This window comes from Astyanax mexicanus, chromosome 5, assembly GCF_023375975.1.
Source record: "Astyanax mexicanus isolate ESR-SI-001 chromosome 5, AstMex3_surface, whole genome shotgun sequence".
In the NCBI taxonomy this organism is placed as follows: Eukaryota; Metazoa; Chordata; class Actinopteri; order Characiformes; family Acestrorhamphidae; genus Astyanax; species Astyanax mexicanus.
The window spans coordinates 56,517,043-56,540,266 of NC_064412.1; the positions used below are offsets into that span (position 1 = coordinate 56,517,043).

General features: G+C 36.5%; 2 protein-coding genes across 3 annotated transcripts in view; one reads left to right on the plus strand and one right to left on the minus strand.

Moving 5' to 3' along the window:
• The window catches only part of obsl1a (obscurin like cytoskeletal adaptor 1a), a 36,709-nt gene extending 20,510 nt beyond the window's left edge, over window positions 1-16,199 (minus strand). Inside the window, exons 1-11 of one of the 2 annotated variants that reach the window (XM_049479862.1) lie at window positions 15,770-16,199; window positions 11,931-13,179; window positions 10,470-10,739; window positions 9,168-9,428; window positions 8,007-8,312; window positions 7,625-7,891; window positions 6,319-6,594; window positions 5,287-5,562; window positions 3,770-4,045; window positions 2,239-2,511; window positions 869-1,144 (exon numbers count right to left, since the gene is read on the minus strand). In XM_049479862.1, the coding sequence (XP_049335819.1) occupies window positions 869-1,144; window positions 2,239-2,511; window positions 3,770-4,045; window positions 5,287-5,562; window positions 6,319-6,594; window positions 7,625-7,891; window positions 8,007-8,312; window positions 9,168-9,428; window positions 10,470-10,739; window positions 11,931-13,065 (3,616 nt within the window). In that variant the 5' untranslated portion in view covers window positions 13,066-13,179; window positions 15,770-16,199. The remainder of the gene's footprint in view (window positions 1-868; window positions 1,145-2,238; window positions 2,512-3,769; window positions 4,046-5,286; window positions 5,563-6,318; window positions 6,595-7,624; window positions 7,892-8,006; window positions 8,313-9,167; window positions 9,429-10,469; window positions 10,740-11,930; window positions 13,180-15,769) is intronic. The other variant, XM_049479863.1, reaches the window with a different exon arrangement.
• A 4,430-nt stretch (window positions 16,200-20,629) lies between these two features.
• Window positions 20,630-23,224, plus strand: part of LOC103044405 (collagen alpha-1(XVIII) chain) — a 50,659-nt gene continuing 48,064 nt past the window's right edge. Inside the window, exon 1 of the mRNA XM_049479883.1 lies at window positions 20,630-20,879. Within this exon, the coding sequence (XP_049335840.1) occupies window positions 20,798-20,879 (82 nt within the window). The 5' untranslated portion in view covers window positions 20,630-20,797. The remainder of the gene's footprint in view (window positions 20,880-23,224) is intronic.

Genomic DNA, 23,224 nt, shown 5'->3' on the forward strand with positions numbered 1-23,224 from the left:
ATGATAACCCAGGATGCTGCAATGCTGTTGCTATGGTATTGCTAAGATGGTTACTATATTGTTGCATGTGTGGTTGATATGTGGATGCTATGAAATCTCAGGATGTTGCTATGCTGTTGCTGTGGTATTACTATGCAGATGATCTGGTATCCCAGGATGTTGCAATGCTGTTGCTTTGGTATTACTATGCAGATGCTATGATATATCATGATGTTGCAATGCTGTTGATGTGATAGTGTTATGTGGATGCTGTGATATCCCAGGATGTTGCAATGCTGTTGCTGTGGTATTAGTATGTGGATGCTATGATAACCCAGGATGTTGCAATGCTGTTGCTGTGATGTTGCTATGTGGATGCTATGATATCCCAGGATGTCGCTATGCTGTTGTTGTGGTGTTGCTATGGTATCCAAGGATGTTGCAGTGCTGTTGTGATGGTGTTGCTATGAGAATTCTATGATATCTAAGGATTTTGCAGTGATGTTGCCGTGGTATTGCTATGCAGATGCTATTATATTCCAGGATGTTTCATTGCTATGGTAGTGCTATGTGGATGCTATGGTATCCAAGGTGGTAGCTTTGCTATGATGTTGCTGTGGTGTTTCTAAGTGGATGTTAGGTGGTTGCTATTCCTTGGTATCTGTCTTCAGATAGGATATACCACGAATTTACAATTATTTAAAGTTATATTTTAACTAATAATGTAAGGATGATGCAATTAGATCTGAACATATTTAAAACATATACACATGCACAGTAGCAATATATATATATATATATATACACACCATATACATAGTACACTAAACATAGAACAATAAATATTTAATACACAGCAACACTTCCACATATCTACAGGATAATTTACCTTCTATTTTGACCCAGAAGGTCAGGGAATCGTCTGCGGTTTCACAGACGTACTCTGCTGAATCGTCTATGGTGGTCCGGGTTATGATCAGCCGGCGGTGAACTCCATCCTCCTCCAGTACGAGCTCCTCACTCTCCTCCACCTCCATACCATCACAGTACCAGCACACCTCCGCCTCCGCCTTCGAGATCTCACAGCTCAACTCCAGCCGTTCTCCCGCCAGCAGACAGACGTCCACCTCAGACTCGGCTGGAGATACGATCCGCACTGGAGCTTCTGATGAACCAGCAGATCACAGAGTGAGATCATAGAGTAGAATCATTATGTGAACATTTCTATTTCATAACTCCTTTTCAAAATTCATTTTCATTAATTCAATAATCAATTGCAAATTCTACCTTTATAAACGTAAGTAAACTTACTTCTTAAGATAATTTAACTATGTTTAAACTAGGTAAATATTACTGAAATAACATTTTCAGTTGTGTATACTTTATTACAAAACACATTAAATATACTTTCTTAGTATTTATAGAATGTATCCCTATCAAGAATTTCCCCCCGGGGATCAATAAAGTATCTATCTATCTATCTATCTATCTATCTATCTATCTATCTATCTATCTATCTATCTATCTATCTATCTATCTATCTATCTATCTATCTATCTATCTATCTATCTATCTATCTATCTATCTATCTATCTATCTATCTATCTTATCCAGAAAGTAATTTGTTTTGCTAGAGTTGAAGATAATTAATATAATATTTTAAATTCTTCTTTTCGGATTGACTTAAATATTTTTCTTGAAAGTCATTTTTTTTCTTGATTTAGTAATTAAGTTTGTGACTATGAATATGGAATATTAGAACAAATGGGAGCTCAGCACAGCTGTTAACTGAAAGCCTGAATTGTAGGTGGCTCTACCTTGTATAAGGCTTAAACTTAGTGCACAGTTTTTATGGTTCCTACTAATAATATTGTTTTTATGATTTTTTTTTTTCCCAGTTGGTTTTGCTATAGCATCCCTGGTTGTTGCTGTGGTTGTTTGTAAGTGGTTGCTATGGTGTTGCAAGGCGTTTTCAATGCTAGAAGACTAAGCTAAGTGATTGCTATACCCAAGTAACCCCCTACCAGGGGGTTGTTATTCTCTTGTCAGGTGGTTTAGCGGTCTCCCAGGTGGTTGCTATGGTGGTGCTAAGTGGTTGCAATGAATCAGTGCAATGCATCAGTGCAAGTGATATGCTCTGCAATGCGCAACCCTCATCATGTAATTATATTGTATATGTAACAGTATTTTAAAACACTGGTAATAAAATCAGCAGGGTTCATTTCTACAGGTGTAGTTTGTGTGTTCAGTGGTTTTTACCTGTAACGCTGATCTGGAAGAAGACAGAGTCTCCTCCTGTATCACAGACGTACTCTCCCGCGTCTCTCCTGGAGGCGCAGAGGATGCTCAGTTTCCTGTACGGACCCTCAGAGCTCAGACGGATATTCTCATCCTCGTTTACTTTCAGACCGTCTTTAAACCAGCAGGCGTCTCCGTTAGAGCGAGAGAGCTCACAGTTCAGTACGATCTCCTCTGAGACGTAGCGCTCCAATCGAACATCGTCTTTAGGCTCCACTATAGTCACTGGAGGCTCTGTTAAAAAAATTAAATAAAGAAATTTGAGCTACAGGTGATTTACTTAAAATTAATAATATTCAAAATAGAATCTTAATTCTGTAAATATCTGAGTGATTACAATTTGTAGTTCTTATATAACAACTTAGCATGTTTTAAACTGGTGCACAAGCTATTGTTTCCTTTACATTTAATTTAAACTTACATTCTTTAAGAATAGTAAGCAAAATCTCTTTAAACTTACCTGCAGCTTTTATATTAAACACAGTTTAAACATGAAATAGCTTATATTTCATAGGAAATTTAAGGACAAGTGCAAAATATAAAACAATCGCTGCCACATTAAAGAATTCTTAGCATGTTTCTGAGTTAAAAGATTTACTCTGCAGCTTTTATATGTAAAAAAACAGATGTACAATCAAAGTTATTTGATTTGTCAAGTATAGTTTGCTGTATGCAGTTATCAAATTATTACGTACATGCATATAAACGTAAAGTAATATATATTTAATCCTCTGCGGCACAAATTTTAATTTATTACTAGGAAAACAGTAAGCACTGCTTTAAACAGAGGTCTGACAGCACATATGAAAACCACTGTAAATAAGGATTTAGGAAACAAAACAAAAAAATGAACACCTAAAAATAATTCTCCACTTTAAGAGAGATTGTCCGAATTTTCTTTTCGCTTCAATTTATTTAATTGAGACTTAAGAGGCTTGTCTTGTGACATTATATTTAAATATACATAAGAAACATTATCAAAAAATTAAAGTTGTAATCAACAAGAAAGTGGTTTTGTTGCCTTAGGGCAACACCATGCTATAGAGGGTTTAACCCCTTTTTTTGTTAATGTTCTGCCTGATATTACATAGCTATATCTTGAGGATTTCTCTTTCTCTGTATTTGCAATAAAAATGATCAAATATATAGAAGTAAATCTGCGACTGTCAAATTAGGATGTATAAAAATCATAAAATTGGCACTTTCCCGAACTTTTCAGATTTTAAAAACAATATTTTACAATATTTTACAAATTGACCACTTCATTGTCCTCCAAACCTTTCGTTTCTTTACAGTTTTCCATTTTTTATGCTTATTAATCATACAGAATTTGTGGCTGATTCCTCTTAATCTCTTCAGGGTTGTCTGTTAAGGGGTTAAAAATAATATAATAATGAATGAGTTTAGGAACAGAACTACTTCTACTAGATGAAGAGGCGTTTGGAAGCTGAACTCTGAGCTTGGGTGCTAGACTAGTACTTCCTGACAGTACCTTTAATATTAACAGTGAAGGACATGGTGTTTTCTCCAGCCTGGCACGTGTACGAGCCGGCGTCACTGAGCTGTGCCGAGCGGATGATGAGCCGGCGCATGGTGCCCTCGGCCTGGATGGTGAAATTATCATTCTGGAGGATCTCGACTCCTTCTTTAAACCAGAGGGTGGAGGCGTCTGGCCTGGAGAGCTCACAGTGCAGCACCACCGGGTCCAGCTCCATAGTGCTCTTCTGCCTCTCCTCTGCTGCCATCTCCTTAAACGACACCGGAGGACCTGGAGGATAAGAAAGGACACTTGTATGTAATGTGATGTTATCTGTGATTGAATGGGATCAGCTAGTCATTGTTGAGTTATATGAAAAGAAAGAGCCTGAAAGACAGAGGTTTTAGGTTTTTTTTTCCATGCAATTAGATAAATCCAGCTTTAATGGAATAAAAAGGTGATTTCTATGGGGTTTTTCCAGTGTAAGTACTGTAAGTTGAAAGTATTAAAATAGGAGAAGAAATGGGAAGGAAAACAGTTTAGATAGAAATAGTTCAGCATTAAATAAGGCAGAAGGTGCTTCACTCAGTGAATTCTGCATTAAATTAAAAGCATTCAACATTCAACAATTCACAAATTTATAGCTTTCAAAAATGTGTAAATGTTTATAGAAAAGGTGGATCCAGCCAATATGCTCATGTGGGGCTCAAATGGGTGGAAAGTGGGCTAAGTTGGGTCTTCATCACTACAGCCCAGGTGAAAAAAACCCTACTGGGTCTCAATGGAGCTACCCAAAGGTGTAAACAAGTGTTCCCAATCAATTATTTGAGATGTTGAGAATAAAGTCGTAATATTTTGAGATCAAAGTCGTAATATTTCAACAATAAAGTCGTAATAATTTGAGAATAAAGTTGTATTATTTTAAAATATAAAGTCGTCATATTTAAAAAAATAAAGACATAATATTTTAAGAATAAAGTCGCAATATTTCAAGTTTAAAGTTGTAATAATTTGAGAATTAAGTCGTAATATTTCGAGAATAAAGTGGCATTACTATCATTGAAATTGTATTATAATGGTTAAAAAGTTTATAAAACAATATAATGTGTGCAGGTGTGATGGATCACAGTATAAACCAATAGGGAGTCGGAATGGTATGTGTTTATACTTCTCTACACATCTGGATGGAGAGATTTATCTGGATAGGGGTTTTATTGAACGATGAGAAGCTGGAATGAAAACCAGCTGAAATGAAATTAAAAATAGGAGTAACGAGGCTGATTTATTAAAATGTAAGGACTAGAAAGTTCAGATTATTCTGTGAAAATGTAAAATAATTACTACAGTAAAATATACTGTAGATAACCTACATTTCTACTTAAGTAGGGTAATGAAGTGTCCATACAGGCCCCACATGGGCATGTTACCTGAGGAAGGGTTACAGGGACAGATGATTTGATGGTGTAAAAGAGGGTTAAAAGAGAAAATATAAAAAATTCCAAATATCAGAAACAGAGAGTCCTCCAGGTCACCTGTAATGTCCACCTGAAACACAGCAACATCATCAGCAGAGCGACACTCGTATGTGCCGGAGTGATCGTAGTCTGCACACTCGATCACCAGAGTCCGGACGTTTCCGTCAGTCTGGAGGTGAACCCCGCTGTGGAGACAGACGGGTTCTCCGTCCTTAAACCAGCAGATCTCTGCATCCGGATCAGAAACCTCACAGTGCAGCACTAACAGCTCTCCAGCTTCCACAGACCTGCTCCTCTCAGCCTCGCTCAGACTCTCAAACCTGGCCTGCGGTGCTGGGGGGGGGGGGGGGGGGGGGTATTTAGTTAATATTAAAGATAATTATTCAATCATTTCAGCAGTATTATTTACTGTAGGCATCCTATAACCATTTAGATCAGGATACTGAAAAAAAGCATGAACACAACCATCACATAATATCTAAATATATTACGTATAACACAGTAATTCAAAAGTACTTACATTGTTTTAAATAATATTAACATTAAATAGGTTTATGTACAATCTAAGACTTTTTGACTATACAGCTCTGGAAAAAAAAGTTTCTTTGATTTTATGATCCCAAGCCATCAAACCAAACTGAACTGCTTGAATTTTTGCACCAGGAGTAAAGCAGCATAAAGTTATCCAAAAGCAGTGTGTAAGACTGGTGGAGGAGAACATGATGCCAAGATGCATGAAAACTGTAATTAAAAACCACCAAATATTGATTATTTCTGAACTTTTAAAACTTTACTTATAAACTTATGAACTTGTTTTCTTTACATTATTTGAGGTCTGAAAGCTCTGCTTATTTTTTTATTTTTTTATTTCAGCCATTTCTCTCATTTTCTGTAAATAAATGCTCTAAATAAGAATATTTTTATTTGGAATTTGGGAGAAATGTTGTCTGTAGTTTATAGAATAAAACAACAATGTTCATTTTACTCAAACATAAACCTATAAATAGCAAAATCTGAGAAACTGATTCAGAAACTGAAGTGATCTCTTCATTTTTTCCAGAGCTGTAGTAGAGCCAGTGTAATCTTTACCTTCAACGTTCACATTAAAGGTGATGACATCGTCGTTTGATTGGCAGGTGTAAACCCCGGAGTGTAAATACTCAGATGATTGGATAACGATCCTCCTCATGTTGCCGTCTGATTGGATATTCAGCCCTTCCTCTCGGTGAAGCTCCCGCCCGTCTTTAAACCAGCGCACCTCGGCTGCAGGGTGGGAAACCTCACAGTACAGAACGATGGGGCTTCCTGCCTCCACTCGCTTATTCTGATCCGCCTCTGACTGAGGAACGAACTTCACCACAGCAGCTGAAACATACATTATACACATCAAACACATAATAAACACATAAAAATTACAGAGAGCGCAAACAAATCAGCTAAAATAATGAGAAAAATAGCTGAAAATGCATATAGAGGAAATAGGATAAAAAAAAATTATGATAATGTTGGGTTGCATTCATGTAAATATAATATGTAATTTCCCACTTGTAGGCATTTTGTTTTTTTTTTATAATTTATTTATTTGTTTTTTTTTAGTATGCAGCAAAATTAGAATCATATTTTTTGCTACTGTATACTGACCCATTTTTAAAATGTATTTTTGTAGTAATATCTACAGAATAAGATTATTTTTTGCATAAAAAACATTAAACTTAGCAACAAAACAACAACAGTTGTCATGATTACATATAGAACTAATAATTTATTTAAACACTCTCCATTTTTAAGAGTATAATAGCATCATTTCACATATAGAGCTTGCAGATTTCTTTTGTTTTTGCTTTTTGTCATACTTACATTTTTTAGATTGTCAAACAAAGTTTAATAGCAGACAAATACAACCTGAGGAAAATTGGAAAGTGTTTTTCTTTGAAGATAATTTTATGTATTAAGTGAAAAAAGCAATCCAAACCAATCCAGCCCTGTGTAAAAAATAGAATTTTTTTTTAAAGGACCTGGATAACTTCCTGTAATTGATGGAAACATGGATTCGGGTCTCTACCAGAAAATCCTGAAGATTATAGATAGGAAAATTCCACAAATAAGAATATTTATGCATCAGTTTTTGACCTTAAGCTCAGGTGTACTTAGGTTCTGTAGCAGGACAATGACCCGAAACACATCATCAGCAAAAAATGTGTGGCCACCAGGGTTGGCATTCTCTCCTTAATAAAAGATATTATCATTTAAAAAGTGCTTTTTGTATTTACTCATGTTATATTTGTCTGATATTAGAATGTGTTTGTTAATCTGAAAAACATAAGTATGATAAAAAAAAAAGTAAAAACAAAGAAAATCTGTATGAAAAACTACAGAAATGGCGAAAGCTCCTCACCTTGTACCTGCAGGACTGCAGAGTCTCGGACTCCAGTGGCGATAAAGGTGATCTCGGCTCCATCGTACACCTGGGGCGTGTTGTGGAAGCGCAGGGTGTGCAGGGCTTTTGATTGGCTGATGCTAACGCGCTCGCTGGCCTGCAGCTGAGTGCTGTTGAGGAACCAGGTGCCGATCATGGAGGCGGAGAGCTCAATGCAGAACACGGCGTCCTCCCCTTCAGTCACCACAGCGTTCCTCAGAGGAGTTTTAATCTTTGGACCAGGTACTGTAGATTTATAAAAAGTAACAGAACTGAGTGCCAGTAACAGGAGTGAGTGCCAGTAACAGGAGTGAGTGCCATTAACAGGAGTTAATTTTGGGGCCAAAAATTGATTTCTTACCCAGATGCACGGCTTTAGGGAACTCCACATGGCCGCTCCGGCCGTATTTGTTAACGCAGCAGATCCGGAAGCGGTACTTCCCATCACACGGCACACTGTCCCCCGTTATCTCCGCTGAGGTCCCCGTCTCTGTCGTCAAACATCTCTGCCACTCCTGAGACCCCGCCTCCTGAAACTCCACCATGTACACTGACTTAGTGGAGTTCTGTAAGTTAGGAGAGGGAGACCAGGACAGGAGGACACCGTTCGGACAATCTGTGTTCATCTGGACTTCCACAGGACAGATGGGAGGACAATGTCGTATAGCTGCAGAGGTACGGGGAAAAAACGACAGATCAGTCATAAGAGACCGTGCACAAAAAAGTATGCAATCAGCTCAAGATGTTGGGCTATTTTTTACTTTTTTTCCTACATAGTAAATTAATAATGAAGTGATTTATCAGAGTATGAAGGAACACATAATGTTAAACAAACCAACATAATATATAATGTGAAGCATTTATCTGGGAAGCTGTTAACTTGTGGTTTCTGAGGCTGGTAACTCTGATAAACTTGTCCTGTACAACAGAGGAAACTTTTACTCTTCTATTTTTTCCCGGGGCAGAGTCCTGATGAGTGCCAGTTCCATCATTATAACGTTTTTGATAACTGCACTGTCCATTGAGCATTTCGAAACATAACATTGAGTTTCATGTGTAAAGGAAGCATGAATGAGCCTTAATACTATTGGGGCTATCCAAATAACGGATTACTACTGTATATTAATGTGTTACTTTAGGCTTTTATATATATATATATATATTTGTCAACGTGTATTTAAGGTTATTTAAAGTATAAATAAGCACTTTTCCCACTTGAAAAGTGAAAGTTAATGCAGTGTATCTGTCAGGTAATCAGTTTTAGGGCATATTTGTACCTTTTGTGCTTAAAAGTATGATTAGTATTTATATATCATCTTTTGGGTACATTTACCAGTATAAATTGTTTTAACCTGGGGCAACAGACATGTACCTGTACTGTACATTTATTTATGTAGTGTTGTTTTCCATGAGTAAGCATCATCTTATAAATATTCATAAAAACAGTATCTTCATAAAAACAAATTACACATTTATATGTAGGCCATAAACAGGGTCTGTAAATTAATATCTGATATCTTGCCTTTAACTCGTAGTTTGGAGCTTGTTTTAGATCTTCCTGCTACGAAGGTGACGGTGCCGGAGTCCTGGTACGAGGTGTTGACGAAGACCAGGATGTGGGTTTTTCCGAAGGATTTGATGATGGTCTGATGCGTCTCCCTCAACTGGAGACCATCTTTAAACCAGTACACCTCCATCTCCTCCTCCTCCACCTCCACACAGAACGCTGCGTTCTCCCCTTCCAAAACCTCCAACCTGCGAGGAAGCTTCTTCACAATCGTACCTACAAGATAAACTCCTTTATGTTAATTGGGGCGTCCTAAAAATCCTCTTAGGGTCCTCAGTATAGATAACATTAATTATCTGATACACACACAGACAGTACTAGTCTAGCACCTTGTCTAGCACCTCACCTTTAATATAATAAACACAAACCTACTCAAAACTCAGTATAGATAACATTATTTATCTAATACACACAGACAGTACTAGTCTAGCACCTCACCTTTATTATAATAAACACACAGACAGTACTAGTCTAGCACCTCGCCTTTAATATAATAAACACACAGACAGTACTAGTCTAGCACCTCCCCTTTAATATAATAAACACAAAAACCTACTCAAAACTCAGTATAGATAACATTATTTATCTAATACACACAGACAGTACTAGTCTAGCACCTCGCCTTTAATATAATAATAAACACACAAACAGTACTAGTCTAGCACCTCACCTTTAATATAATAAACACACAGACAGTACTAGTCTAGCACCTCCCCTTTAATATAATAAACACACAAACCTACTCAAAACTCAGTATAGATAACATTAATTATCTGATACATACACAGACAGTACTAGTCTAGTCTACTAGTCTATTTTGAGTCGAGCAAGGTGTACTTTTCCTGTCATTACGATAGCAAAGTCACAGTGGCACAAACTAAATCAAGCAATATGGTGCACGGGTTGGCGGCTTGCTTATGAATTAATAAAATAGGGCCAAGGGTGTAAGATTGACTACTGCACTTAAGTACTAAAATGTTGTATCTGTATCTACTGGAGTATTAATTTTACTTTACTACTGTACTAAAATCGGACCCAGAATGTGAAATTTAGTTATGAAGACCTTTTTTTAAACACAGTGAGGAAATTCTTGTTTTTTAGGTCTGCTTTGGCCCTTACGCTGTTTCTTGAAGAATATCTTATCACTCTTTGTGTTGTAAAACTTGTGTGGATGTGGATTAAATTCTAGTAGATAAATATGCACAATTAGTGTAAATGGTGTAGTATTAATATGCACACTTTTAGTAAACACCTCACCTTTAACAGCCAACTCTGCAATGCTCTTCCCTCCATCAGGCATCTCACACAGATAGACTCCATCATCGTCTGCTCCCACGTCTCGTATAGTGAGCCGCCGCCTCGTGCCCTTCTGCTCCATGCCGTATTTACTGCCCGGCTGAAGCCTCTGGTCCTCCAGGTACCACGCTGTGGGGATCGATTCCTCAGGAACCTCGCACTCCAGAACAGCAACATCCCGCTCTCTGACTTCCGTGTCCTGCAGGCCCCGCTTGAACCGCACCGGCGGTCCTGAGGATAAAAAATATTTTTTTTCTGTTTTGATCTGACATTTCTTTGATGCTTGTCATCCTGTTTCAAAGTGAAGGTTATACAGCAGAGCTGTCAGAGACGCCAAAGATCATCCATAAAGCAGATTTAACCAGGTGACATTTACCCGCATGACAGCTGGAAACAGTAAATATGCTGTATTATCTAGTCAGCGGGAAAGAATATAGAATATCTGGCTGATAAATCCCACAGGCTCAGGGGTCCTTAAAGAGAGTGGGGTGACCTCTGATTGGTATTCACAGAGACAGGCGATGTGCAGCGGTTACCATTCACTCAACACATAGCTGAACCAACGCCTGTGTTAAAGGTTATTTATATATAGTGACATATATGAAAGCATGATGCTTTTTTCATATATTATACACATGTATTACACACAGAGAACTATCTATTTTAAGTGTTTATTTCTTTTATTATTGATGATTTTGAAGCTTACAGCCAATAAAAACCCCAAAATCAGTGTATCAGAAAATTAGAATATTATATTATAAGATCAGTTGGTGCTTTTGGTAAGCAGTGTGGGCAGTGTGCCAAGTACTGCTGGAAAATGAAATCCGCATTTCTATAAAAGTTGTTTTCAGCAGAGGGAAGCTGTAAGATATGAAGTGCTGTACGATTTTGCAGGAAAACAAAACTGCACTGACTTTAGACTTGATAATAAAACACAGTGGATCAACACCAGCAGATGACAGACATGACTCTCCAAACCATCACTGATCATCAGTAAATTTTACCAATTTTTATTTGTAAATCAAGGGATCAGAGTCTGGAGGAAGAGTGGAGAGACACACAGTCCAAACTGCTCAACGTCTAGTGTGAAGTTTCCACCAATCAGTGATGGTTGGGAGAGACAACTTGCTTGACAACTTTTATGGAGATGTGGATTTCATTTTCCAGCAGGACTTGGCACACTGCCCACACTGCTCCAAAAGTACCAATTGGTCTTATACAATATTCAAATTTTCTAATATATAATTTTTTGGGTTTTTATTGGCTCTGAGCCATAATCATTAACAATAAAAGAACAATAAACAGAATAAGTATATAACAAAAAAAGAATAGTATATAAGTTCCACATTTTCAACCGAATCACTGAAATAAAGTAACTTTTCATTGGCATTCAGATTTTTTCTAATGAGATGCATACTGTACCTTTCACAGAGAGATGCACCGCGCTCAGTGTGTTCCCCAGAGCGTTCGAAGCCGCGCAGATGTAGAGTCCACAGTCCTGCTGTTTGCAGTAAAGCACTTTCAAGGTGTAGTACCCTTCCCTGTCCTCAAACAGCAGGTGGCGCCGCCCAGGTTCGATAGGCTCTCCGTCCTTCTTCCACACGATCTCCGGTTTGGGTTTTCCAGTGACGTAGCAGCGGAATTTGGCATGTTTTCCCTCGGTGACGGTGAACTTCTTGGCCTTGGCTGCGTTCAGTTGAGGCTCTTTGGAGTGTTTGGCTCTTGGGTATTTTTCCTTGCTCTGGTTTGGGGACCAGTGGCCGTTGGTGAAGCCGTTCTGGTGGTTTTCGCCTCGGTGCTCTGGCACGGGTTCCACAAGCAGTACGGCTCCAGCCACAGTGGTGCCATGCTTGTTGGATGCCTTGCAGGTGTAGACTCCACCGTCTGGAGCTCGCGTCCGAAAGATCTTCAGCTGGAACCATCCTCCGTCCTGCTGGCCTATGTGAAAGTGGGCGCTCTCGTAGATCTCCTTGAGCTGCTTGCCGTCTTTTTCCCACACCACCTCGGGCAGGGGGTCACCCCACAGCTTACAGGAAAACGCAGCATCTTCACCACGGTCTACTCTCAAAGATAGAGGTTTGATGAGGAAGCGAGGCCTGTTGTCTTGGAATAGATCTGCTTCTTTATCTGGTTTTGGTGTAGGTTGTATCTGTTGATGATGTTGAAAGGTCTTAATTTCTTGCTCAGGTGGCACAACCTTGACTTCCTGCTGGACTTCCGGTACTTGAAATGGCTTTTCCAGCTGGTCCTCCTGAGATTGCTCCTCTACTTTGAGAGTTGCAGCTGCGTACGTCTCGCCGATGCTGTTCTTAGCTCTGCAGATGTACTGTCCAGCATCTTCCAGAGTGACTCCAGAGATGGCGAGGGTGTAAACTTTGCCATCCTGGGCGATGCAGTAGCGCCCATCCGGAACGATGGGCACGTTCTTCCTCTCCCAAACTACATCCGGCTGAGGATCTCCACCGATCTGACATCTGAGAAGAGCATCCGAGCCACGTTTCACCAGAACCGGGCGAGGGTACCTGAGAACACGGGGAGCTCCACCAAACACATCCATAATATCTGTGGTGGATCAGTAGTCAGTAGTTTTTGGTAATTCCAGACTTTAAAAATGCTTTAAATCTCCTTACTGGAATGAATCTGTCCTGTGTGTTCTTCTCTACATTCCACACTGTTAAAAAAATTCATAAAATAAATAAAAATACATCAAATCATTAAAATCACAATTTAATACTATATACAAAAAAACAATATTATACCCTGAAACATGGTGCCATATATACCCCTAATTATCACATCAGGGTACTACTTTTTTTTTTTTACAGTTTTAGCAAAAAAATAAAAATTAAAAATAAATAAATAAATAAAAATGCATTAAAACATTGTACTCTAAACTATTATACTCTAAAATATCCAATTCCAGGCTTTAAAAATGCTTTAAATCTCCTTACTGAAATGAATCTATCCTTTTTGATCTTCTCTACATTCCACACTATTAAAAATATAAATCAATAAATAAATAGAAATAATACATTAAAAACATAAATTTAATACTATATACAAAAAATAATATTATACCATGAAAAATGGTGCCATATCACCCATCAGGGTACTACTTTTTTACTGTTTTTAGCAAAAAAAAAAAAAATTCACACTGTTCTCATTTCTGTTTTTTTACTTTAATCCTGGATATATAGAGATATTTATAGTGCATTATTATTATTATAAGTGTCATGACTGATCATTCTGGATCATTGACTTCTGTTACAAATCTGATAAAATTCTTGTATTATTTTAATATAACAAGTTGTTATTATTATTAGGATCACTTTTTCACAAAGGTCTAGATTGAATTGAATAGCTTTGATTCCTTAATAAATGAAACTATCATTCAAAAACTGCTTTAATGCCTCCGATATTAAAGTCTGTTTATCAATCTGAAAAATGTGAGTATGATAAAAAAAGCTAAACAAAATAAATCTGTATATGTCAAAATAAAAATACGTTTTTACAGCACTGTATCTCTTTGAAAGAGTCTCTCATAAAGCAAATATTTAACAGTCGGTCTAAGAAACCCCTGTGCTGCTCCTCCTCAGCCTCAGCAGCTGGTGCTGTTTATCAAGAGGAAGTATTTAAAATAGGTCGTCCAAATAAAGATGAGGAGATAAGTGGTCCGGCCGTGTGGAGGACAAAACAAAAGCCCCGAAAAACATCACAGAACTGCAGCGACACTGATTCATAACATTACAGCACATCACAATAACATGAACAGCTCATCCAGATATAACTGTAACATCATGTCATTAGCGCATCCTTTCTGTTTTAGCAATAACTTCAGTATTGAAATGACTCAGCTGTGGATTAAGATTCTTTTATGGTCTTTTAACTTCAGTGTGCTTCAAATAAAATGAGTCATAACTTGGTCAAGTTCGCTAGAAAGAATCCAACTATGGTGAATATAAATAAAATCATATAATCTCAAAAAGTAAGCATGTTAGCATTAGAATATGGTCACGGTCACAGTATTTGCATTATTAACTTATGGTACAATAAATAGTCATGACCTCAATCAGTTTAGTTGACCACAACTGTGCCAAATGTTTGTATTTACTAAGCTGGGAGAGCCCGGTTACATGAATTATCACATTAGTTATAATATATATATATAGACCATAACTGTTTAAAAATAGCTTTTATATATATATATATATATATATATATATATATATATATATATATATATATATATATATATATATATATATATATATATATATATATATTATAATTCCAACATTTAAATATACTTAAAAAGAATACATAAATAAATAATTGTTCTTTAAAATACAATATTATGCTATTCTATAAACATATGATTATATAAGTGATATAAAAAAAATTAAAATGGCAATAATTAGTAACATTTCACAGTAAGACTCACAAATAACAGGACTTATGATAAAAAAGTAATACAACTTTTTTAATGGTTAAGTAATATCAACATTTTTTTTTTAATTCACAACCTAATTATTAACCATTAATAAACTCCATCATAGATTTTTTTAAAAACCCTTTATAAATATATATATATATATATATATATATATATATATATATATATATATATATATATATATATATATATATATATATATATATATATATATATATAAAATGTTGACTTAATAATGTTGTAATGTTGCACTGTTAATTATAATTTTTTTTCTTTATTATTATATATTTTCTAACTCCATCATAGATTATTACAAAACCCTTTATAAAGGAGTCTCATTTAAAGTGACACCAACAAATATCACTTTAATGGTTAAGTAAAATTTCAAATAATATTTAAATTACATTTTCTCAGACTTTATATATATAATGTTGACTTAATGATGTTGTAATGTTTTATATATTGTAATTATTACACATTTTACACTATTTTACACTATTACACATTTTATGTTTTGTAACTATTTACTAATGGTCTATAAAGTATTCACAACCTAGTTATTAACCATTAATAACTCCCTAATACAAATGTGAGTTAAAAAGGAACTCTCACAAGGTGTTCAATGTATGTTTAACTAACTAACTAACTAACTAAGTGTTGATTTAACTCCAAATAGTGTTGAGCTACAGTATTTAAACCCTGAGAAAGAGTTAAAATCAATTACTTTCTCTGTGAGAGTAAGTTAAAACAACACATGACTTTTTGCTTTGCAATCTTCTCTCGAGAGGCCATTATAAAGCAAACCTACCTGTAATAACTGTGATCTTCGAGTCTCCAAGACCCAATACTGAGAAAACGCTCCTTCCCAGGACTTCCTCTTGAGTTTTGAGCCTCTTGAGAGGTTTTTGACCTCCAGTGTCAACTTGCTCCAATCTTCAAATCTTTAATCGAGCCGACCTCTGACCCCTGCTGTGGTTTGGAGATACGTAGAGATAGATTATGCCGGAGCAGAAGCTGCAGATGGTGTTCCACAGAGCTGGAGATGATGCTTTCCCTTGATTTATCCACCAGTGCAGATGAATCCGTATCTCAGGATTCAGGATATTGTGTGTAAAGTCCTCAGAGATGTTCTCAGCTCTGGTTGTGAAGCTCTCAGGCGTGTGAATGCATGGTGCGTGAGCTTCACTCTGTATTACTCAGGCTCTCCTCTCGCGCTGTATCTCTCACACCGTGCACAACGTCACTCAGCCCCGGGGCACCCTGGGTGTCACTGTCAGCTAACGGCCAATAAATGCTTCCACAGCTGCCGCCTCACCAGCTAAAAATACCTGCACCAGCCACCCGGCCGGGGGTGGGGGTGGGGGTTAAGTTGGTGGTTGGGGGTTGGTGGGGTGCAAGAGATAAGGTCCAAGCCTTGGTTCGGTGGAGTGCGAAGGCTAAACTTAGACTGATAGATCACTTCAGTCCTTCCGCTGTGATACAGACAGAAGTACTCAGTAATGCTGATGTGTGTGCCAGTCGTACATCTGTCTTTCTGTCTTTCTGTCTTTCTGGCTGCTGCTATTGTAACAGAGAAGAAAATGAATGAATTTCACCTAAATTGCTCCATTATTACAGGGGTTGGAGATTGAAATTGAAACACCTGGTTTTAGAGCACAATAGTTTATTGTGGTGACGGACAGTTCTGGTGGAAACAGGAGAGTTGAGGTGAACATTAAATTCTGCGTTAGCACCCGAACATCCCTTTCAGACAGCTTCCTCTTACAGCATCCACAGTTAATCCTGTTGGATGTGGTTGGTGCTTCTTGGTGGTATGCTGACATTACCCTGGATACCGTGGCTCTTGATGCATCACAAAGACTTGCTGTCTTGGTCACAGATGCTCCAGCAAGACGTGCACCAACAATTTGTCCTCTTTTGAACTCTGGTATGTCTCCCATAATGTTGTGTGCATTGCAATATTTAGAGCAGAACTGTGCTCTTACCCTGCTAATTGAACCTTCACACTCTGCTCTTACTGGTGCAATAATGTGCAATTAATGAAGATTGAACACCAGGCTGCACCAATTTAGACATGAAACCTAAAATCTCAAACTAAAATGATGACATGTGTTTCAGTTTCATTGTCCAACCCCTGTAGATAAAAAAGGGGTTAAAAACATGTAAAAGAGGTAGACAGCGAAATGTTCTAATCCAGATTATGAGAAGCAAGAACTACTTAACTAAAGTTTAGAAAATACTTTAAGTGAAAAATAATGGTCAGTTAATCCAAAAAGAAGAATTTCCAGAACTTTATCACAAAGAAAGGCTACCAAAAATGTTATGATGATGGAACTGGCTCTCTGTCATGGTGTGCACAGAATACAGACACTCGCAGATGCAGTAAAACGGGTTGTTTATTAAAATAGCAGGCAGAAAAAAGGGTAGTCGTACAAACAAAGTTAGAGCACCGGTAAACAGAAGCAACGTAGAGATAACCATACCATGAGTGAGATACAGTCCAGAGTTCAAACACAAGCAGGCCAACATCAGAGGTAATCCAAAATCGAAAAACGTGAAACAGTCCAGGTCATACACAAAAATATCCACAATCAGAGATAATCCAAAAATCGGCGTCGAGAAAAAACAAAACAAGGTCATACACGAAGATAACAGAGACAATAGAGAGTAACGCTTAGTAATGAGGAAAATCCAACAATACCCGGCACAGAAGTGTGTGAGAGGTGTCCTTAAATAGTGCCAGACTAATATTCGGGGCTTCCTGGTTGGAGCAGGTGAGGTGACGTGTGACTGGGTGTGTGCGTGTCAGCGGGTGGTGCGTTCTGGGTAATGTAGTTGTTAGACTGAGAACCTCTGTCAGAGCTGGGTGCGTGAGAAACAGAGGAGCTAACAGCACCAGATGTGACACTCTCATCAGGACCAAGAGTATTTTGGTTTGTTTAACACTGTTTTTAAGTTACTACATGGTTTCTTATGTGTTCCTTCATAGTATGATAGATCACTTCACTATTCATTTACTATGTAGAAAATATAATAAAATAGAAAAGCATCCAAACCTTTGACTGGTTCTATATATAAGTGTAACACATTGTGTAACACAAATGGCACCAGATTTGTGAATCCCTGAGATAGATAATTAAAGCTGTTCATGAAAAGACTTAAACAGTTTGATGTGATTCCTGTGGGACTCTTTATGCGTTTCTACAAGTGTCAACAAGAATTCATCTCCTAATCTTCTAATAAATTCAGCAGCACTGATTCTCTGAAAAATGCAAATGTCACTCAAATGCATCTTGCAATAATATGCAGAAAAGAGCTTTATGAATTAAGCTTTCCTTTAAAAAAAACTGAGCATATTATTATTATACAACCGTATTATCCTGTAAAAATAAATATCTGAATATTTATATATTAGATAATATTGAATAAATAGTCCACTTTAGTGTTGACTGTGCTGTGAAAGCAGTGCTCTCTGCTGGCAGATCAGTCGCATCACATGGACGGATGGTGCTGTAGAGGGTTATCTGCATGATGCCAAAGAATAATGACTTTTGTATTATTATTTAAAAAAATAAACACATAATTAATAAAATGTTTAAGTCCCTCCATTAATTTTTTAAAAGAGATCTCTCCTCCTCTATTCTTACCAGTTTAAGTCTCTTTCAGAATGAGCCATTTAAGGGCTCTGTCACTTTTATGCAAATTATCTGTTGCTGTTGCTGGTTTATGCTTAACTGCAATGGAAGCACAAAACTTCTTACTTTCCAAACTCTTATAAGTGATCCACAAAAAAAGGAATGGGTGGATTTTTTGGGTGATAGGAGTGTTTCTAGGGGCAGTTAAGACCCAAATGAAAATTTAAGAAAAAGCACAGAAAAAGTGAGTTTTGAATAGTAATAAATTCAGAGCACACTGAGAGATTAATCTAGATTAAAGGAATCTAGATCTCACATGATGTAATGTTTCCTAAAATATATATCAAAAATGAGCAAATAAATATAATAATAGCTAAGATAAATAAAAATAATTAAATATTCTAATTAAAAATGTAAAACAAACAAAATCAATAAGTTATGACCAATCAGAATCGAGGCATTTTTGATAGCAATGAAGTTTATGGAACTTTAAATAAACACAGCAAAAATGTACTTTATTTGTATACTCAAATGTAGTTGAGATAAGTAAAAACTAATTTTATTCCAACACTTTGAATGGCTTATTTATTGGTAACAGTGGGTTTATTGTTCATATGTACACTATTGTAAATGGATTTTAACAGAAAAATAAACATTTGCTGGAGTAAATGAGCTTTAGCCTAATGTAGAATAGTAATATATGAATTGATCTAATCTAATAATCTGATAGTGCTCTGTAATATGTGTGTTATATGTGAATTGATAATCTATGATAATCTAATAATCTGATAGTGCTCTGTATGTGATGTGTATCAGGTGCTGCAGCAGTTTTCTGCTCGGTGTTCTGTATTTATGGGCTGCAGGTGAGGCCAGAAGGTATCTTGACGTGGATTAGGATGGAATGTATCAGCAGAAGCACTGTTGACAGCACAGATGCTGCCGGCGTGTCGAGACACGGACCCTGAATATCACCATCCAGTTTTTACCATAATCCCACAGCGAGACGAAAAACAGAGACTCATCAGCATATTTATCAGTATATAACCTCAAAACCAGCGCACACTTTAATGCTGTATTGAGCTGATCAGGTTCAGTCAAACATGTTCTGTACCTGTATCTTAACATGCAGGTTATGTGCTATAAAATTAACAAATTAAAGTTGTTAAACAAAAAGTCTAAGTTAAATATATTTAAGGTATTAAACATTGTTTTCTTATTGTGACATCACAATTAGGGAGGAGCCATCCAAACGGCTCATAGAAACATATGATTCAAATAAATGATGTTTTGGATATTTGAAGTGTTTATGAAGTGAAAAAAAAACAAACATATGAAGTATACAAAAAAAAAGTTGACAAAGAGTTTTGCATAATATTAAACTCAGAGTTAATTCTACATTAAAGGAAATTTTAAACAAGAAAACTGAAGAAATGACTAAATATATATAAAGCAGGAAATACAGCTCTGAAAAAAAATAAAAGACAGTTTAAAATAATGAGCTGCACCAGGAGTGAAGGCATGAAGTTATCCAAAAGCAGTGTGTAAGACTGGTGGAGGAGAACATGATGCCAAGATGCATGAAAAAAACTGTGATTAAAACCATCCAGGATTATTCCACCAAATATTGATTGATTTCTGAACTCTTAAAACTTTATGAATATGAACTTGTTTTCTTTGCATAATTTGAGGTCTGAAAGCTCTGCCTCTCTTTTTGTTATTTCAGCCATTTCTCATTTTTTACTTGGAATTTGGGAGAAATGTTGTCCGTAGTTAGAATAATAGAATTAAACAACAATATTAATTTTAGTTTTATTTACAACAAACTTAATTTATTTGGAGTTTAATTTATTTTGTGTGGGTTTCCAATGCATCGAAAGGAAAGGAATTAGCAGCATTGTGCTAAAGCCGCTGTTCTCAGTTCAGTGGATGGTAATTTTTAATGAGGCGTTTAGGACCCTGGGGAGTCTGTTCTGTACTGAATGCCTGAGTCAGTGTACCGTTCTGTACTGTACAGTGTCTCTGAGCTGGAGCTGAAGAAGAGCTCAGTCTGGATTCCCCTGAGGGAAGAAGACCATGCTCTCTGGAATTACTGTACACTCACACCTCAGAGATTCACCGCTTCCCTGTAAAATCTGAAAAACATGTGCTTTATTGATAAAAATATTCCAAATTAAATTTAAAAAGTGGATGAGCTGGAGAAGATGCTGGCTTTCTGCTGCAGAATGGGAATATCAGTGTACCTGGTGCTGCTGAGCGGGATGCTGACAGGAGCACAGCGCTCAGGTAGGTCTACAGGAGCTTATGTAACTTTTAACTTAGAGTTTTATATTATTTTTAAATGAATAAGTTTTAACTTTTTTATGTTATTTGACCCATTCTTGTGCGGATAAAAAAGGAGGGTAACTTGTTATAACTTCTATAAACTTTCTAAACTTCAAATAATGAGGTTAGGAAACTACTAATGTAATTGTAATATCTAAACAAATTTTATTCTTTTTTGTAAAGACATTTTTACGAATGCAACAAAGCCAAAAACACAAAAATAAATCTTCTGTTAAAGGAAGTTATTCCTGCACTGCATTAAGTTGTATTAATACAGTTCTGTGTAGATTAACCAATGCCTTTTCATATAGTTTAACCCCAGTTAAAACCTCTCAAATATAATCAAGAGGAAGATGGATGATCACAAACCATCAAACCACCAAACTGAACTGCTTGAATTTTTGCACCAGGAGTAAAGCAGCATAAAGTTATCCAAAAGCAGTGTGTAAGACTGGTGGTGGAGAACATGATGCCAAGATGCATGAAAAAAACTCTGATTAAAAACCATCCAGGGTTATTCCACCAAATATTGATTATTTCTGAACTCTTAAAACTTTATGAATATGAACTTGTTTACTTTGCATTATTTGAGGTCTGAAAGCTCTGCATCTTTTTTATTATTTCAGACATTTCTCATTTTCTGCAAATAAATGCTCTAAATGACAATATGTTTATTTAATAATTCATTTATATTTATATTTATTTGGAATTTGGGAGAAATGTTGTCAGTTGTTTATAAAATAAAACTAAAATAAAAATGTAGGGCACTGGGTGGTTTGAATCCCAGTCATGCAGCTTGTCATCAGCTGCCAGAGCCCGAGAGACAACAATTGTCCTGGGTGGGTACAATAGATGGCACTCTTTCCCCTCTTTCATCACTCCTACGGTGATGTGGATCAGCACAAGGCTGCGTCTGTGAGCTGGTGTATCAGAACCGAGTCGCTGCGCTTTCCTCCGAGCGTTAGCGCTGTGATGCAACTCGGCAATACTACAGCATCAGCAGCAGTTCAAAAAGAGGCGGAGTCTGACTTCACATGTATCGGAGGAGGCGTGTGCTAGTCTTCACTGTCCTGGTGTTGGAGCATCACTAGTAATGGGGGGCATATAAAGCTGAGTAGCAGCTGAATGTGTGGGACAATTGGCCTAGCTAAATTGGGAGAAAATTTGAAAAAATAAAAAACTTGTCATTTTTACTCCAAAACATGCCTATAAATAGTCAAATCAGAGAAACTAATCATTTAAAAGTCTCTTATTATTTTCCACAGCTGTACAATATATACAACCTCAACTACATTAAAGCATGTATGTTGGTATAGTAAAATATGTCACTGTAAAATGTGACATGTTGCTACATGAATCTCCTGTGTTCCTGGGCCTCTGAGCTCCTGCAGACTGTATACTCAATAATGCTTCTTAGTACTAGATGGTACTAAAATGGTTCTTTTAGTTTAGTTTTAATTTTAAATGTGATACATCCTAATTAATTATAAAGATTACACCAATCAGCATATAGTTTAACTTCAGTAAAAAAAAAACATCTGGAATATAACCAAGAGGAAGATCAATTGTCACAAGCCATCAAACCACCAAACTGATCTGCTTGAATTATTGCGTCAGGAGCGGAATAAGATCACACAAAAGCAGTGTGTAAGACTGGTGGAGGAGGAGGAGAGCATGATCCCAAGATGCATGAAAGCTATGATTAAAAAACAGGGTTGTTCCCCCAAAGATTGCTTTCTGAACTCTTCTTGAATTAAAACATCAGTACTGTTGTTTTTTCTAAATGAATATTAACTTTTTTTTTGCTTTTAGACCTGTTTGAGGTCTAAAAGCACTGCATATTTTATTTCACATATGTTATTTTGACCATTTGTCTTTTTCAGTAAATAAATGTTCTAAATTACGATATTTTTATTTGGAATTTGGTATAAATGTTGTCTGTATTTATAGAATAAAACAACTACAATGATTAGGTGGGCAACTTTTTTTTGTGTGTAATCATTTTAACCTCCTAAGACTTCTGCAAGCTCTGCATTTCTAATTTCTTTTTGCTATTTGGTCTAATTGGCACCTGATTAGTGTAACAACAAAGAATTATCTTTTTACATGATGTAGTTTCTGAGACAAATTATGTCCACATATGAGGACTTTAGGTTTATATTTCGATAGAACTCAATGAAGCGGCAAAACAAAAGTAGAAACAACAATTTTGCCAATTGTTTTATCAATATGGCTTGCTTGGAAATGCTGCTTCAACATATAACAAAGCAAAAAACGGAAACATTTACTGTATTTACTGTTCATTT